Genomic DNA, 18,101 nt, shown 5'->3' on the forward strand with positions numbered 1-18,101 from the left:
CCATCATCTCCCCGGGGCGATGGGGAGAGGGGAGCCAGCCGCCCCGCCACCACGCACTTACAAGCACAGGCACTGGGGTTGCCAACATATTTCAAGATCCTTTTTGCCTGCTGCAGGTGCTTTGCATTGACAAATCGAATCATGGGGAAATAATTTATTTCCTAATGCTGTTTGCAGCATGTTAGCAGGAGAATTTACATGAGAGAGATTACTTTAATAACCAAAAAATTACAGTGCAGGCCTCCCCGCCATGTCGGCTTTGATATGTAATTGTTTCAAGTTTAACCTGTCTGGAGGGGGGAAGGTGTTATTAAATCTATAGCATCTCCCGCTGGCGAGGGCAGGCGAGGAGGAGCACCGTGACGGGGACCTCCTTCCCTGCTAAATGGAGAACGAGCTGAATTAACAAATCATTCCAGCCTCCGGCAGGGCTGCTGCCTCCACAGCCTGGCTGGAGCGGAGGGGATCTTTTCCCTGTGCTTTTTGCAGGGGGTTCGTTTCCCTCTCTTTCCTTTCCCCTTTTTTTTATGGTGCCTGGTCCCAGGCAGGGCTCACCACCCGCCGTTCCCCTCTCTTTGGCTTTCTTCCCAGCGCCTCGTGGGCAGGATCCCTGCGTTCCCTGGGGAGGGGAAGAGTTGGGATTTGTCTCGTGCCAGGCACGTGCCAGCGACGGGGTCTGGGTTTGGGTGGCTCCACTTTTAGGACCACTTTATTCCAGCCTAGGCTGGACAAATAGGTTGCCCTGCCCTGCCTCCTTCCCGCGCTCCCCCGAGCAGGGTGAGGAGGAGCTGCGCTCGCTGCTGTTTAACCTCCGTTACTTCCCCCCCCTCCTTGCCCGCCGCAGCACTCTGATCCCGTTCTCTTCTCTCTTGGCAGCAAGAACTCCATCCTGAAGGATGCCATGGCAGCGGGTACCCCCAAGGTAAGTGAGCAAAACTCAGCACACCTCCGCCCAGGAGGGATGCTGTTTACACCCCCTTGCCCTCCCAGCCCACACCGTGTCCTCCTACTTGGTGTTCCCCAGGAACTGGGCCTCCCTGGGCTGCCCCACAAAGGGCCACGCTTTGGGGTCTGTCCAGCGCAGGGGGAAGCTGCCCCCCCATTCCCCTATGGGGCTGCAGCGGCCGAGTCCCTGCACAGGCTCTGCCCTTCCCTGTACAGCTGAGGGATCATGGGCTGGAGGACCCAGCAGTCTCCAGATTGTGTCTAATGACAGCTGATGAGAGTTGATCACACGCACACCGAGCTCAGACTGTAAAATCGTGCGCAGGAGTTACTGGAGCCAAAGCCATATGCCAGTGTTGGAAGACGGGCACAGGACTGCTGCAAGGGGCGCAAAGCGCACCAGAAAGGAGCCCTCTGTGTGCGCCCAAATACCAAAGAGACCCTGCCTCAGCCGGATCTCCCTCCCCAACACCCACCTCCCATCCTTTGGCTCTGAAAGTCCTGCTCACCAGGTACAAAATACATAAAGCATCATGGTATCATTGCAGAGAGCATCATTTGCTAATTAGTGTTGCTGTTAGCTGGCCGTTAGACATGGCAGGGGGAAGGACCAGAGCCTGGACAGGCAGATGGGTGGCAGGGAGCTGGACACTGGACCACTTCGGAAAGTGAAGCGAGTGGTGGCAAGTAGTGCTCCCGAAGGTGAGTAAAGGCAGGGGGCCCAGGCTCCCCTACCTGCCCACTTACGACAGCCACACAGTTCCAGCCAGCGGGGCTCCTGCCTAGGGAGGCCACTTGCATCACTGAGCTTGCCCAGCCCAGGAGGGGCAGGGGAGCTCTCATGGGAGCCATCTTTCTGCTGGTTTTAATACTATAAACATCAAGTCTCAGTTTCCTTTTTCTTCTGGAAGCTTTGGGCAGGTTTGGGAGCACCTGGAATGTGACATTAGAAACAGAGGCTGAAATTTCAGCTCTAGGTTTCCCCATTGGGGTTCAGTGACTGTCTTGCAACCACATAAACACCTTGTCTGACCCACCAGGCAAGGGGCAGGGGAGCCACGGTGCTGCCTTGAGCACTCAGCTGTCAGTGATGCCTACTGAATAAATCCAACAATTTCCCCAACCATCAAAGAGAAAATACAGTTCACAGTGATCCAACCTAGTGCTTCACGCCTTTGGCACACCCTTCTCATACATGACTGTCCCTCTCCCCCATGACACTGCCCCAGAGGAGACTGATAAGCGAGCAGAGATCTGACTTTGCTGGGGCAGAAGGGAGCCACTGGTAGGACCAGGCTGGCAGTTCTGAGTTCCTGGCTTGTGTGTTGGGAGCGATGGGCCACTGTCCCAGCATCTCGCAGGTAAATTGGGCACTGTTGTTTCCCTCATGGAGAACAAGCAGTGCAAAAAACAATCCCCAAACCCAACCATCACTGAAAAGCCACAGCCTGTGAAGCTGTCTTTAGATGTCTTGAAGGAGCTGCAAAGGGCACCTACAGAATAAAAGCATGTAGATTTTGCACGCTTCCCTTTCACTTGTTGTCAGGTCTGAGTGTAGATAACTCAACAGTCCCAAATACAGCGCCTGAGAGGGAGAAGGAAGGTTAGGAAGACAGATTAGCTGTTTGGAGGGAAATACACCAAGTGACTGACAGACACCAGATAAAGAAGAAGGTCCATCTCTCAGCAGGGCTGGGCTTTTGAAGTTTCCATTGACAAAGAATCCCATTTGCCTTGAGCGAGGGGATTAAACTGGGACTGGAGAGTCGTTCTATGTAAAAGAGATCAATCGTCCCCTGTCAACACATGGATCTCTTCCCTTTGCCCGTCACGTCTAGGCCTAAGAACATTAACTTCAAGAAGCCATGAGAGTAGGGAGGGAGAGGGTGAAATCAGGAAATCTTTCATTCCCTTCTCAGAGAGCTTGAAAGCCTCTCAGCCCAGGAGGATTCATTATTTCTAGGTGGCTTTTGCTGGGAGACAAGTCCTGTGTGGCACAACACTTTCACCTTCATGTTAGCTTGGTATTAAAGGCCCCTTTGTAATTACGCAGGATTTAGGAGGAGGGTGGTGGGGAGACGAGGCGCTTCTTTTTCTTTGTGCCTGCTGAGCATTTGCAACACAGGCTGGGAGCAGCCTGTTGGGATATGAAGTCCCTCTCTGAAGTTCCACCGGACACACTGAGGGCAAAGCAGGGCCTCTGGGCCACCCTCGATGGAGTCCCAGCTCAGGGACAGGGGAGGTGGCATGGGGTGCGGGCTGGCTGTGTTACCTCCACGGTCACCACTCCACCCCAGTGGCTTTAAGACCACTTTAGGACTTGTTTAGGACCTTTGCATAAAGTCTCATGGGCTGTCCCTGCTTCTGCGCTGGCTGAGGCTCTCCCCGGGGAGCAGGGGCTGGCACAGCTGGAGACTGGTGGTTCAACTCCCACCCACCCTTCTCCTGGCTCTGCTCCCATCCCTTCCCTGCTGCTAGCCCAGCAAAAGCCTCCCCTGGCAATAAAAGCCCAGATGTAAACGCATGTTCCTTGCTCACTGCTTTCCTGCCCCTGAAGAGCTGTCACTCACTGCAATGGGTCAATTTTCATGGCAATATGTCAAAGAAAATCCAATCACTCAACATAGGATGTGATGAATGCAGGATTATTGTATCAAATTCCTCTATTATCAGAGCTGGCTGAGGCAGTGACAGCCAAGCGAAGGCTGTGAACTCAGGGGCTCTGGCCAACACATTTGCTTGGTGCCTGGGCTCCCTCTCCACCGCTCGGCTGCAGCGAAGGCAGCCCGAAGGGCAGTGCTGAGCACCAAATTGCCCTGCACTGCTCAGTGTCCTTGTTTGCTTTCTGTTAGAGACCAAACCCCGTCGATCATAGTATGCCAGTGTGGACAAAACACTTGGACAAGCAGCTGAGAAACTTGGGATGATATTTCTATCCACCCCTGATGCCACTTAGCTAGGAAAGCAGGTGACACTAAGTTGGGCTTTGCCAGCCACCGGCTGGGAAATAGGGCCTGAGATGGTTGCTTGATGTCAGCGAGAGGGCCCTCAGCCCTTAGATGACAAGAGGAACACCACTGTCTCCTCCCCACTCCCAGCTGCAGTTCCAGGACCTGACAGCTGCCAGTGGCCTTGCTGAGTGGGACACACAGGGTCTGATACCCACCCCAAGGCCTGGGGTAGCTCTTGGTGCCTTGATCTTCAGGTTGCTGAGGACCCAGGAGCCCATCAAGCCCTGACAAGTCAAGGTGACAGCTTGCATTTGCTGGGCTGCCTTGTGAGCGTGCTTTGCAGCAGGCAGAGGTGCAAAAAGGTGCAGAAAGCACCTCTCCTTTGCAGAAAGCACACCCAGTGGTCCTGCTCTGGAAAAAGTCTTCCTCAGGCATTGGACTTTGAGGAGAGTCCTGGACCCCATAGTGCCCTTCTTGGATGACAAGTCTGAGTGAGAGACCGGGAGAAGAAGGAGGTGTGGGAAAAGCAATTCTTCACCAACAAGAAGTTTCAGTGTGAGTGGGAACAGAAACTTCAGGGCCATCGGAAGTGATGGAGGATGTTCTTGCTATTGTTGAGCTAGAAACCACGGCTTCATGGTCTGACTCTCTGGACTGGGGCTGGACATTATACGCTAACCTTTCACTGTAGCCTTCAGTCACCATGGAGAAATCCATCTCCAGAGTCACTCAGGAGGGCATTTTCTGAACATGTGTCCAAGCCAGCCGTGCTCCAGACCTCTTCCAGCCCAGAGTTTCCCTGCAGGACTCTCCCAGCATGGGCAGAGCCGTGTATCAGGCAGGCCAGGCAGCAGGGATGTCTTACAGAGGCATACAGACACCACCACACGCTCTGGCCAGGCTCTTGGTTGCCCAAGAGTCTCTACATGGCCGCCAGCAGAGTTCAGTTCTCCTCGGCATTATTCCCAGGTCTTGCCTTTCCCCATCGGCTGCTCTCTTTGGCTGCCTCTCCCACGCAGAGTTGTGCAGGAGAGGAAAGCATGTTGTGGCACCCTAAATCTGACCAGGGTTGGTTAGGGGTATAAGAAGTGCAAATTTGGCTGTTCCTGCTCTTACTTGAGCAGCCAGCTGTGACCCAGAATCAGTGTTCCCAAGTCCTCGTAGCTACCTAAAAGCACTTCTTTGCCATTGCCTGTCCAGCCTCCTGTGGCTCTCCCTCCATGGGATATCATCTGGGTGCAATAGGATCTCTTCCCAGAGAGGAGAACCCTAACCCTAACCCTAACCCAGCCCCTGCTGTCACCCCTCGAGGGGCATGAAGGAATGTCCCTAACAGCATCCCCCAAACTTTCTCATATCCCCTCTGACACTGCTGGGACTGACCACTGAAGGGGGAGACTGAGCTCCACAAAGTGCCCTGGTGGTTACTGCGAGTTCAGCATTCGTTTGCCACTGATGCTTCCTAATACACGAATGCAAGTTGCCTTGGCTGCTAACAAGCCCGCTGTGCGCTGGCTCTTGCTGCAAACAAACACCAAAGCGAGTGGCCAGGAATAAATTCCATGTCACGCTCCCAGCAAGTGCTTGCGGGCAGTTTGCTTAGGTCTGCACCCAGCCTCTCGGAGGGTGCTGGTGGGCGGGCAGCCAGCGTGCGGCATGGAGACCTCCGGCTGAGCTGGGAACCGAGCCACGGTGCCAGAGCCCTTTGATTCCCCCACCTATTCCCGTTATTTTACGGCTTTGTAGAGCAGTTTGAGAGAGAATTACAGCACCTAGAGGGAAATCTGACCACTAAAGCCCTCCAAGGAGAAAGAGCTTTGAAGCAAGCGAGATTTGGAGCCTTAAACCTTGACAGAATGTCTGTATTAAGCCCTTCCCAGCTGCCTTGCTCTAGATGAAATTTCTAGCACAATCATTTAACTTCTCCATATCGTGTCTGGTGGTAGGAACCGGGGACTGGTGTCAGGGCCCTGGGGTTTTAACTCCTTCTCTTATGTCACTGACTCACTGGAGGGCCTTGGGGAAGTCACTCCAAATATCTGTGCCTCTTCCCTCCTCCCCCTCCATCTGTAACTGTGATTTATGAGGAAAGATTAAAAAGGCAAAGCCAAACACTGTGGCAAAGCTACAGCCAAGCAGGGGACATGAGAGCAGTCCACAGATATGCGAAGGAGGGGAAATTACCTAGGATGAGTCTAGGCTGGCCATGCTCCCTGCCAGTCCGGGGTGATGAATACCAGAGCCACTCCAAAAAAAACTCTGCCAGGTTTTCTTCCATAAAACAAACTACCCGATGAACAAACAGAGCCCCTTGCTCCCCTTGGGCCACACAGCTGTGCCCTCCCATTAGGCTGGCGGAGACACCACGTTCGGCAGGAAGAGTGGAGACGGAGGTGGTCTGGTGCACTGGATCCTGGAGGGGGTCTGCATTTCTGCCCCGGCTCCACCACAGATGGGCTGGGAGACCTTGGCCAGATCTCTTTCCCTCTCCATCCTCTGGCTTTGATAAGCCACCCTGCCAGAAGGGCTCCTTTTCCCACTGCGTAGCTGCTGCCTTCTCCAAAAGGACCCAGAGCTCAATTGCAGTCCCAGGTGTGAGCATCGCATGAACAAAAATAAATCAGTAGCTCACATTTCTGTAAGTTTGGTACAGCTGCAAACCACTGGAAGCCTTCAGTGAAGACCAGCAGGCTGCTGATACCATTATTTCCATTCTCCGTTAACACCCGTCTTGCCTTTAAGCTGTGCATCCCCAGCTCCACCCCACCTCCATCTCCGCCAGCTAAAAGCCACTGGATGACTTTGCCTCTAACTCTCCTAGAAGCAAATCTGGACCTTCTGGAAGCTTCTGGGAAACTCAGCTCTAACACTAGCATCTTTGTGTCAGGGATCATCAAGCAATAACATGGAAAAATGGCTAGCAGAGTAAGGGGGAAAAAATCACAGCAAGGCCTGGTATCACTCATTGCTTTCGGGTTACAGTTCCCAAGTGATAACAGCTATTAGCAACACTTTGACGGCTTCCCTACCGTGGAGGGGAGGGCAGGAGACAGAAAACATGTCAAACCATCACCTCCATGTTAAGTGATAAGTACCTATTTAGACAGCAGAGTTAAAGCTGAATGCATCAAGCAGGGAACACTTTGTGCCAAAATATAGATTAAAAAAAAGGCCATATAGATACATAAAAAGCGGGGTTAGGGTATTTGTTCTGCTGACAGCAGCTGTGATGGATTGTTTAAGAAAAATAGACTCCCTGTGTTTTTCCAGGGCTATCAGAAAGCAGGAGTCCAGCGCTTTAATACTCTCAAATGACTGGCCTTGAAAGGAAGCAGAGTGTCGGAGGCGCTGGCCGGCTCTCCCCGCGCTGACACCTGCCTTGTCTGCCGGGAGCCAAGGTGGTTGGGGCTGGGGGCGGCGCGCGGGCAGTTTCCATCCGTCTCCTCGGCCCAGCGGCTGCATGCTGGCACGCGTCCCCTCCGCTCACATGGTCTGTGCAGGTCGGGACATGTTGGCTCGTGTGTCCTTGCGTGTGCACGGTACGCTGCTGGCACGCAAGTGTGGAGCCACATGCACAGGGTGCCAAGCTGGGGTCGGTGCCTCCAGGTGTGTACGTTGAACACGCACGAGCTCCCCTGGGGTGGAACTGGGCTGCGGAAACACATCTCTAAAGAAACCAAATTCTCTGCTGAATTACAGCTGCTCCACGCCGCACCTGTGTCCACCCGTGAGCTGGCCCAGGGCACAACCCACTGGTAGTGCCAAGGCCAAGAAGGTCTCCCAACCCCAGCCATTGCCTTCCTCCTCCTGCCAGCTGCTGCCGGAGCCGCTGCCCGGCCGGGACTCCTCTTCTCCTGGGACTCCCGAGCTGCCTCCGGCTCTGCCTGCAGCCGGCATCGGCTCTGAACGGCTGCGGGCTGCTCCAGCCGCGCACAGAGGAGCTCGTCCACGGGCAGGCAGGGGAGCGTTGCACTCAGAGCCTAACAGCTGCCACACCGGTTGCATTATTCACGTCTCATCTGTGCAGAACCTGCCCTTATATTTATATATATACCCTATATATTGTTGAGGATTGAAATGAAGCTGCTGAAGCATCCCCAGGCTTCGCAGCCCAGCTCTGCAGGACTGCGCAGTCTGTGAGGGTTAGCAGGGGAGACCAGAGGAAGTTCGGACCCCTCAGAAAGCTGGAACACGACTAAGGGGTCCCGCCGCGGCCACGCGCACGCCCAGCCTCGGCCTGGCACGTCTGGGTGCCAGCCGCGAGCTTCCCGTGCCGGCCGGGGGGAGGCACCGAGGCTGGATCCGGAGGACACAGACGCTCATCCCAGTGAGCCAAGCTGGGGCCGTGGCTGCCCGGCTCGGCAGGGGGGAGCAGGAAGGAGTGAGTACATGGCTGGGACAAGATTGATGGCCTCGTTGCCATTAAGAAAAAAATTAGCCGGTGGCGGCTATCATATTAAAGGGTGAAGAAGCCGTGAATTATTTTCTTAAAGATCTTATCACTTACAATGATAATTTTACCTTCCAAAAGGCCACTTTTAATGAGGCAAGCCAGGCAAAAAGTCATGATTTAATGCCAGATTTTTTTTTCCAAACACATTTTACTGCTTTTTTGTCCATGTTTAAAAAGCGCCGGTGACCTTTTTTTATTTAGCTTGCCCCAGGTGTAATGCTCAGGCTGATCCTCTCAGGGTTTATAACCTCCACAGAGAGTGCCTTTACCCAATGGAGAGATGATTTAAAGGGGAGGGAGAAATATGAGGCTGCATGGCCACTCGCACGAGGCCCTTGCTCCGTCTTTCACGCCGGGAGCTGGGGAAGGGGGTCCTGGGGAGGGGAGGAGGTGCTTTCGCTGGCATAACCCTGCTCGGACTCACCCCGGAGGGGATGCTGGGCTTCACTGGCCACCCAGCAGGGATGAGCTTGCTGGGAGCTCAAGGAGAAAAGGGATGTTTCCGCGCCGGGGCTTGCAGAGCACTGCGCTGAGTGCATCCCGGCCACTTAGGGCTGGGGAGGCAGCCCCGACACGGCAGTTTGGGGAAAAAAAGAGGCCAAAATTAGGCTGGCGGAGAGGCTGGCCTAATGCAGAAATGGAAGTCACCCTGGTATCAAGTGCCTTTCCTAATGCCTCAGCCCTGGAGCCCGCCGTGGCGGCAGTCCTGCCTGCACGGGCTGAAAGGCAAAGTGTGCCACATCTCGCGGAAATGAGAAAAACAAATGAAGTCAAGTTTCCTAACAGTGAAGGGGAAGTGTGACTTGGCATCTCTAACGCTGTGTTTAACATGCCGGCGAGGTATTTAGAATTGAAGTGCTTGCACACAATTTAAAAATAGACAGTTTATTAATCTAAACTGCAAGTGTATGTAGAAGAGGCCTCGAGATTGACATCTTTGGGATTAGTTTAGCCCTGCGTTTTTCCAGAGGTCATCGCCATGGTGCTCAGGAGGTTTGTGGAATAAATGGGGCCAGCGTTCTTCCTGGGACCACACGCTAAAAACTAATACATAACGTTTAATTTACTGTCTCCATAGCTAGCCCAACCATTTTTCACATAATAATATTGGATTAGAGCTACCAGAAGCTGAGGGGGGAGCTGAAGGCAGGGAGGGTTTGTCTGTCTGTCGCCAAAGAATGGGGAGATGGGTATTTTTTCCCCTTCTCTAGAATACATTGGAAGACAAAATGCATTTAACCCTCCCAGCTCCAGGATGCTTTGCTTATTCTAGGAGGAGGAGGATGTTGACGCCGCCGCAGTCAGGGCTGTTGTTCCAAATCGCACCCGCAGGCTGTGAGCCCCCGTCCCTTTGTTGCATAGGACATTTGCAATCCTGCTTCTTCCAGAATTGTCCTCATTCTCCTTTTAGGAAATAAAAAAACTAAACAACAGCAAGAGCTTAGGGCGTGTGCTCTGCAGAAATTCTCCTGGCAGCTTCGCATGGCTGTTACAGGGCTTTTCCAGGAACAAATGAGCCACTCATCGAAACCGGTCGCCGCGGTGGGACCGGTTAGGTTCGGCCACCGCGTGAGGCTGGGACAGGGCAGCGCCTGTCCCTTCTCTGCCTCTTGGGGGGTCTCTGGATGCAGCCCGGTCCCCTGGGGCACCACCAGCCCCCGACGGACCCAAGGGTGCAGGGGAGACAGGCAGTCCCAGTGCCGAGATGATGTGATGTCCCCGTCCCAGCGTCCCAGCCCCAGCGTCGGCAGGAGGGGTTATTCACCCCGTGGCACACCTGGGATCGAACCCGCCCTCCCAAACCTGCCCTGCCTGCCTCCATCCTGCGTGTGCCCTCCCTGCATCCCCGTGCCACCCGCACCGGCTTGCTCCGCTTGCTGGGAGCGCTGTCGGAGCCTGGGGATCGCATCCTGCTGGCCAAACGTATTTGTATGCTGAGTCATTTTTCCACTTGCTCATATCTTTCCGAAAAATGCACATTTGTTCACATTTCATTTCAGCCCAGAGGCAAATGTTTCTGGAATACTTGCCTTTCTCCAAGGTATTATGCTTTTTAATAATGTTGTCACTACACTTGACCTGTCCAATTCAGATGATATCTACACTTCCCTTTGCAAACATACACATCTCTGAGCAGTCATTTATTGTCGAATCTTGCCAGCTGATTCTTAGAAACAAACATCTGGAGAGTTGCATTTACTGTTTATATTCTTTACAGTATATTGTCTTACTGTATTTAATCCAGTTTAGCTAATCTATATTTTAAATTAGAATTTTAAATTGGATTTTTCTCTCAAACTCTGCTAATAATAAAGTTCACTTACAACCCAGTGTACATTTTTTAAAATATTGTCAAACTCCTGCAGTAATTTTCCCACTGGAGTTCATTGTGTGTAGAATTTAGACTTACCTACTATTGACTTGAAGTTTATCAGTGATTTCTTGTTTCTCAAATATCACTGATCTTTTTAACCTTCTAAAAGGCCCTTTTTTTCAGTGCTACTTATTAAAATAAATAGCATCATTACGGAACGAAGGGGCAGTTGTGCTGCAGAGGCGTTGAGAGCTTTAGTGCAGTTTACAAAGGTATCGAGAGATTTAGTGGGACTTAGACTGGTGGACAAGCGCAGTTTAACATTGTTCCACGTTAGCGTGCGTTCATGCCACCGTATCATTTATATGTATTGCTGGTGTGGTCTTTATATCAGGGCATCTCATGGATGCCATGTGGCATCTACAGGGCAGCGTGCATCCATGCAGTGCTCTGATGCTACACACCTGAGATAAATTACCGGGTGCTCACGGGGGAGCCTTGCATTCAAGATGCTCTCCCAGGGCAGGAGAGGCACGGTTAAAGCCGTTCACTGCCGTGACCCTGCCGTTGCCTCCCTGGACCATATGCACCAGGCAAGCTTTCTGGCCCAGGGATGCACACATGCTTTCCTTGCACATGCACAGAATACGGGGTGCTCCCACCACCCTTCCTCCCACACCGTCTCCAGCAGCGTGGCAGCAGCTAACAGCAGGGACCGGTGCTGCCGGCAGCCACTGCAGCTGGGTACAGAATGGGCCATAGGAGCGCCCAGGGCAGGAAGACGCAGCCAGCCCATGCCATGACCCTGACAGCCCAGTCTGCCGTGGGGCAGAGGGTATGGCCCCACATGAAGCACCATGGCCACCTGCACTCGGGCAGTCAGTGCCGGCGCTACCCCAAGCCCAGCAGACACGCTCTCGAAGGGCGGCGAGCTGGGCAGTGCTCACAGCATGAATTTCTCCTTTCTCTTGCAGTCAATTTTGTTGTCGGCCTCAATCAAGCGGGAAGGAGATTCTCCGACAGCATCGCCCCACTCTTCAGATGACATCCATCACTCGGACAGATACCAGGTAAGCAGGCAGATACAGTCGTTAGGCTTAGCCTTAGACAGGGAACCAGCTGGCCTAGCGTCTGCAGCTCTCCGTGAGTGAGTGCACTGGCTCTCTGCTCCACACCGGTGTCCCAGTTCGTCTGCCTACAGAGTGAGACATCAACACCTTGTCCCCCACGTGGCTGTGAAAGTGTGCTGTGTGTCTGTAGAGTCCACCTAGCTCTGATTTTACACAACAGCCCTGCAAAACTACATTAAATCTTTGTGGTAGTTTCTGTTACATTTTATTCATCACACCTCTAGTTGTCATGGCTATGTTTGTCACTACCTGGCCCATGCCACCGTGAAACTTTTGGAGAAGTGACTTTTCTGTAAAACAGTGAATGATGTCAGCCTGTAGCAGGACAAAATTCTCAATTTCACTGGTCTGCCACTGCCCAGCAAACTGACTTGTGACTCCCACCCAAAAACACGCATAGTTTTGGAGCATCTGTAGTCATGCCAGCGTGTTTTATACCCTTGCCAGAAAATGTACTCTGCCCAGAGGAGCAGGAGGTCTTGACTTGGTGCAATACAGTGAGTAAAGTTCAGGGAGATGGAGCAGAGGAAGGAGGGAAAAGCAGCAGTAGGAGTACAGTTCTGCTTGTAAGGCTGTCTGCATTTTGGGGGCAGACTGGCTCACTTGACTCCAACCCATCACACATCCAAACTGTTTGGCTGCAAGCCTGTGCTCAGCCACTGGCTTCAAGTAAACTCCAAAAGGCAGCAGATAAAATAGCTGAAGTCTTTAGCATCGATGCAAGCATGCCTTCACCTGCCATGCAGATGGGCTGGGTGGGCCATGGCTGTGCCAGCTTGACATAAGTCCATCCCCCTAAATCCTCCAGTGCTTTGCCATGATATCCTATGCCCAAGGCCAGGTAGACAGGTCAGGCCTTCCCACATTGGCCACTGTCACATGTGCCAGGGCTGCGTTTGGATCTGCAGAGGCAGAGGCAGGTGACCAGTGATAGGGGTCCAGCCAAGCAGCCCCAATTAAAGCATGTATACTTGAAGATGGCTCCTATTAGTACCAGATTTGCACATTTGTTGCCCATTATTCTGTCCTCTGCCCTCTTTATTGTTTTTTCTATTTATTCTATTTATTGGTTATTCTACCAAATATGGGCCAGATCCTCCTCTGTCTGCCACATAGCCCAGTTTATAGTGAAGGTCTTTGGTTACAATTTGGTGGCACATCATGCTCCCTTTACCCTTGTATCAATGATGAAACCTAGTGCAAAGTAAAAGAAGCAAATCCTGCAGAAGACACAGGAATGTGTGATTCAGGTAATTCTGCTCTCTTTTCTGCCTCTTTATGAGGGCTGATAAATAAATAATATTCTTCCCAAAAGGATGTGGAAGAGATTTTTGCAGTGGCCCCATTCATTTGAGAATACCCCTCCCTTCTCGTGTCTCCTGACTTCAGTGTCTGTGAAATTGGTGGTCCCTTGCAGTCCTCTGTTCCTATAAATTTTTATTATGTCATACTTGAGGACAAATATTCGCAGCAGAAGCCCCCTCTATGTGCTGAGTCTAGCTAGACTCTAATGTGTTTTAAGTTTGTCGGTGTATTTTATGGAGGGTTGCAGCCCTTAATGCAAATGTGTAATGGGAGTTGTAAGTCTGCACTGCAGGGAGAAAAGACCTCTGGGGCCTGATTTTCATTTACCCTTATGCTGCTTTATGCTGGTCTGGCAGTGTAAAGGGACCTTAGGGTGGGTGCCAGGGCTGTGTAAAGCCTCAGTGTAGCCTTCATAAAGCCACAGTATGAATGAGAATTTACTCCTCCTGGCTTAGCTAGCAAAATGCTTGGGAAGCAGAGCAAAAGACTCTCACTGAGACATTAAGAGCTGCAAAATTTAGCTTTTCATATGCAGAGGTGTGCTGGAACTATGAATGTTCTTTATGTTATTTATGATCTAATAGCAAATATACGCTGTATTAGTAAAATACTAGAATATGAGTTATTGATGTGTAGGTTTTCACAATTCCTATGGCTTGGTTTTCTTAGTCCTCATGCTTACTTACCCTGTGAATATACATGAAGTATGAGGAAGGAGGCTTGTGAATAGGAAGCTACAGAAATGCTGGATTGCCTATCACTTGGACTGTGTTCACATTGCTCCCTGGGCTGAGAGGGAGCCACAGTTTTGGCAGTGGGGCAGCTCCAAGACGTGGGGGGCTGGCTCTCCCCTGCCTCCCCTGTGCCCAGCCTGATTGCTGGTGTTTGGTATGCAGACACTGCTTTGACCAAGGTGATGGAAGCTCGTGTGGTGCAGGACATCATGGTATGGGCCAAGTGGGGGTGCTCCTCCTACACACAGTGTGTCCTGTCACCCAGGGCTTTTCCTGTGCTCCAAGAAAAAATAAAGCCCTTTTAGTGGCCCTGCTTGTTGGAAAAAGTGGAAAAAGCAACAGCAAATTATAAGTTGTTCACCATACTGCAGAGATAACATTTCAGGCTCCTCCGCTAGCACGGAGAGCACTTTGAGTGGGTCAGCTGAGCCTGCAGGACATTTGTGGCTGAGTAACATGTGGAGTAAGTATGAACGAAAGCCTAAAAACTTTGTCCAGGAAAGCCTCAGCTCCTTCTATTTGAGCCACAAGGGCAAGCATGCATCCTGAAACACAGCTGAATTAGTTAAAAGGGTAAAAACAACCATCAGCAGCTTTCATTTTGTAAGAAAGCACATGTATGAAAATACATCTGCATTTCAACTTGCAGAGAGAGCTGGGATGTACTGTGTAAGTGAGCGCTCTGCAAGGCTTACAGGCCAGCACCTGAACTTGCTAACTTCCCAAAATCTTCTGATATGGCAAAAGAAATCTTTTGTTTGTTTGTTTTCATTTCCCCTATATAGAAGGCAGTTTATCAGATGTCAGACTGGAGACCCAAAATGTAGATTTGCTTCAAACAAAGAAAGTCTGAGGACTATGCAAAGGAGAGGGGTAACAAATTGGGTTTTGTTTGTCTAGCAACTGGTCCTACCTGATTTCTAGCTCTGTCCTACCCCTTTGCTAGTTCCTGAGACCTCGCCACATCTGCCGATGGACATTGGAAAGAGATTCATTAGTCAGTTTTGATTGAACAGTTTTGTTGAAATGCAGAAAGAAAAAGAGCTGAAGAGCAAATGGGAAGGTGACAGTTCTTCATGACTCAAGCAGGCTGCAGTCACGCAGAGGCAATGAGGCTTTTAAAAACGGCTTTTTAATCCGTGTCCCTTTTTTTCCCAGCGCTGCATTTTGACAGCATCAGTGTTATCCGTATTTCTGCCGGGGCAGCTGGGCAAAATTACACCATCGACAAAATTACAGCAAAATCACGCTTGGCTTGCCCAGCGCCCCGGTGGCGCTCGTGGCCCTCCCGGCTCAGCGCTGCCCTCGGCACGTGCGTTTTGGGGATGGACCAAAAGCCCTTCACAGCCCGCGGGGGTTCGTCACTGAGGGGTGCTCCTCAGCGACCCGCGTGCCTCCGGTAATACGGCTAAAGCCCCTAACAAGACCCCAGTAAAGCGCACGCGGGCTTATTGTATCAGAGCGAATGCAGCCGTGGAGACGTTGTTAAGGAGGAATGACATCCCTCTACCCCCAAATAATCCTCTCCGTAATGTGCATCTTGCAGATCTTGCCTTTTCCCAACTGAAGCGGCTCGAAATCTATGAGCAGCTTGTGGGACGCCTCCATGCCCGCGGCACTGGTGAGGCCTCCCAGCAGCGCCAGCCGCCCCGGGCCATCGCTGCCGCGGGCAGAAGGCTGAGAAGAGCTCAGACCCCATGGATTTGGGTCGGTCCCGTCTGGAGGGGTCCGTCGTGCCCTGATCGCCTGCCCGCCCGTGCACACAGGGCACATAATAAAAAGCTCCCCTTAGTGGCTGCATTTTTTAAGTGTAGCAAAACTTTGCTGCCTGCCCTGATTGCACTGGATGCGGTGAGGGCACAACATGGGAGTACACGTATGTGCAGAAAACACATATTGAGGAAGGTGTGTTTTAAGGATTTTAAGGGAATTTTCATACATTATACAACCTACGCATTTGTGATATTGTTTCCAAGTCCAGTCCCACAAGGATTGTCGCTTGATTTAACCTCAGGCAGGTGAGTTGCCTCCATCAGGGCTGCTTGTAACACCAAGCCGGGGCCGTGCGGAGCCTGCTCACCCGCAGGCCCAGGTGCTGGGCGAGGCACACCCAGTGCCTCCTCATTGGGTAGGCCTGGGTCCTCCTGGGCCCTGATTGGCCAGGGGCCCTTGGGTCCAGACATCTCTGATCCCTCATTGGGCAGGAAATCTTGGGGTGCACTGGATTGGGCAAGGAACCTTGGTGATGCAAGTGCCTCTGGGCCCTGATTGGCTGGATGCCTTTGGGCCTCTCATTAGCTCAAGGAACCTTGGGGTGCAGTTGCCCCACGGCCCTGACTGGCTAGGTGCCTTGGGGTCTACCTGCCCCAGAGCCCTGATTGGCCAGGTTCCCTTGGATTCTAGATGCCCTCTGGGTGCTGATTGGCCAGATGCCCTTGGGGAGTCTAGCGGCTCCCTGGGTGCTGATTGGCCAGGTTCCCTTGGGTTCTAGCTGCCCTCTGGGTGGTGATTGGCCGGGTACCCTTGGGTTCTAGCTGCCCCCCGGGCACTGATTGGCCGGGGCTGCGTGGGCCCTGCTGCCGCCTGTCGGTTGCCATGGGAACTTCCTCCTCTCGCGCTTCTCCCCGCCGGTTTCCTGGTGAACTTTCACCCGCTCGGCGGCGGGTCACATGACCGGGGCCAACATGGCGGCGGCCGCTGGGGGCTGATCGGCGGCGCCTACCGGGCCGCGCCGTATCCGCCCGCATCCCCGGCCGCGCGAGGGGGGCCGCCCCGGGGCCGCCGCCCCGCGAGCCGCCCGCGGCGCCCGCGGCTATGCAGAGCGGCAGGAGGGGGCCCGGCGGCGGGGGCCGGGAAGAGGTGGGTGCGGGGGGAGGGGGGAGCAGGCCCGGGGACGGTGATGAGCGGGGCGGGGGCGGACCGGGTCGGGCCTTGTTTACCGGGGGGGGCTGCTGTCGTCTGGCGGGGGAGGCCGCCCGGGGGCCCTGACACTTCTCCGCTCTTGTCTCTCCTCTGCAGACCTTCCTGCGGGTGCGAGCGAACAGGCAGACCCGGCTGAATGGTGAGTGCGCGGCGGCGGCTGCCCGGCGCGGCCCCGCGGCCCCCGTCCTGTGCCCCGCGGGGCGATGCTTCCCGAGCCGCGCAGGCCCCGGGCGGGCCGCGGCCGCCCCTGAGCGCTGCCGCGCGGGAGGCGGTGTTTTGGTCACGTTGTGTTAGGATAAGATCCTGCGAGTTGTGACTTCCTGGAGGAAACAGGTTTTGCTGCTGGGATCCCAGAAATGACTTTAAAAGCAGGCCCCGAGTCCTGTGTTTGAAATTACGTGGCCGGGCTACTGTATTTTCGTGAATCACATGGCAGAATCAAGGTCTTGTAGTAAACTTTTAAACCAGCAGTCTGAGCACACTCGTGTCTGACGTCATCCTGTGTTTTTCCTCTCAGACCTGCAGACGCTGGCATGTTACTTCTGTTCTTTTATTTCCAGGTGTTCAGAACAACAAGTAAACAAGTAAATCCAGTAAAAAGTGCTTTAGTATTTAAAAGTCAAATAAACCTGAAGTCACTTTATTTCACTGAGAGGAATTCCCATCTTTGTGTTTGTTAATCAAAAAAAAGTTGAAAATATTACACTTTTGTTTACTTGAACAAAAGAAGTTGAGATTGTTTTCTCAAAGTGCAAAGAGATCAGAACTTATCATTTAAACAGTTGCAGTTATACTTTATCTTCTAATTTTGTATTGCTTGTAGTTGCTGTAGTACGGTTCAGTCACTGTTCCGTTGTTCAGGGTAGCAGGAGTTTTGTTAGTTTTGAACTTCCTTCCTTGATGGTTTAAGATAACACCAGTGACCTTGTGCTGATGCAGTTTATTTAGGAAAAGATAAAGATGTTTTAAACAAAATGGCAAAAGGATTTGAATCATACTGATACCAAAACAGTTGCTTGAATTTGAAGTACTGCATGTTTAGCATGGTCTTAAACAAATAGAAGTATTATTAAGTTTCTGGCCCAATATCTTTGTTAAGTGATACATAACTGAATCCAGAACGGGCTTGGAGATTTTTAAATATGACTCTGAGCGCAAAAAACGTGAACTCTTGAAGGTCTGTTAAGTGATACAGTGAAGAGATTCAAAGCTCTATGAAGCCAGTGATGCCAAATGCTTCTTCATCATTTTTGTATAGCTCAGGTTAAGCTTACACCTTTTCTCAGTGCACAGCATGCACTTACCTTATGAAGACAAACAAAAAATATCAGCCAGGCTTGTGAGGTT

General features: G+C 52.2%; 1 protein-coding gene across 4 annotated transcripts in view; it reads left to right on the forward strand.

Moving 5' to 3' along the window:
* Positions 1-18,101, forward strand: part of RNF220 (ring finger protein 220) — a 236,285-nt gene that overhangs the window by 159,223 nt on the left and 58,961 nt on the right. For all 4 annotated transcript variants that reach the window (XM_064516113.1, XM_064516112.1, XM_064516114.1 and 1 more), the window contains 3 exons: positions 877-922; positions 11,638-11,733; positions 16,851-16,893. In XM_064516113.1, coding sequence (XP_064372183.1) covers positions 877-922; positions 11,638-11,733; positions 16,851-16,893 — 185 coding nt within the window. The remainder of the gene's footprint in view (positions 1-876; positions 923-11,637; positions 11,734-16,850; positions 16,894-18,101) is intronic.

The sequence above is a fragment of the Dromaius novaehollandiae genome, chromosome 8 (genome assembly GCF_036370855.1).
Source record: "Dromaius novaehollandiae isolate bDroNov1 chromosome 8, bDroNov1.hap1, whole genome shotgun sequence".
Taxonomy (NCBI): Eukaryota; Metazoa; Chordata; class Aves; order Casuariiformes; family Dromaiidae; genus Dromaius; species Dromaius novaehollandiae.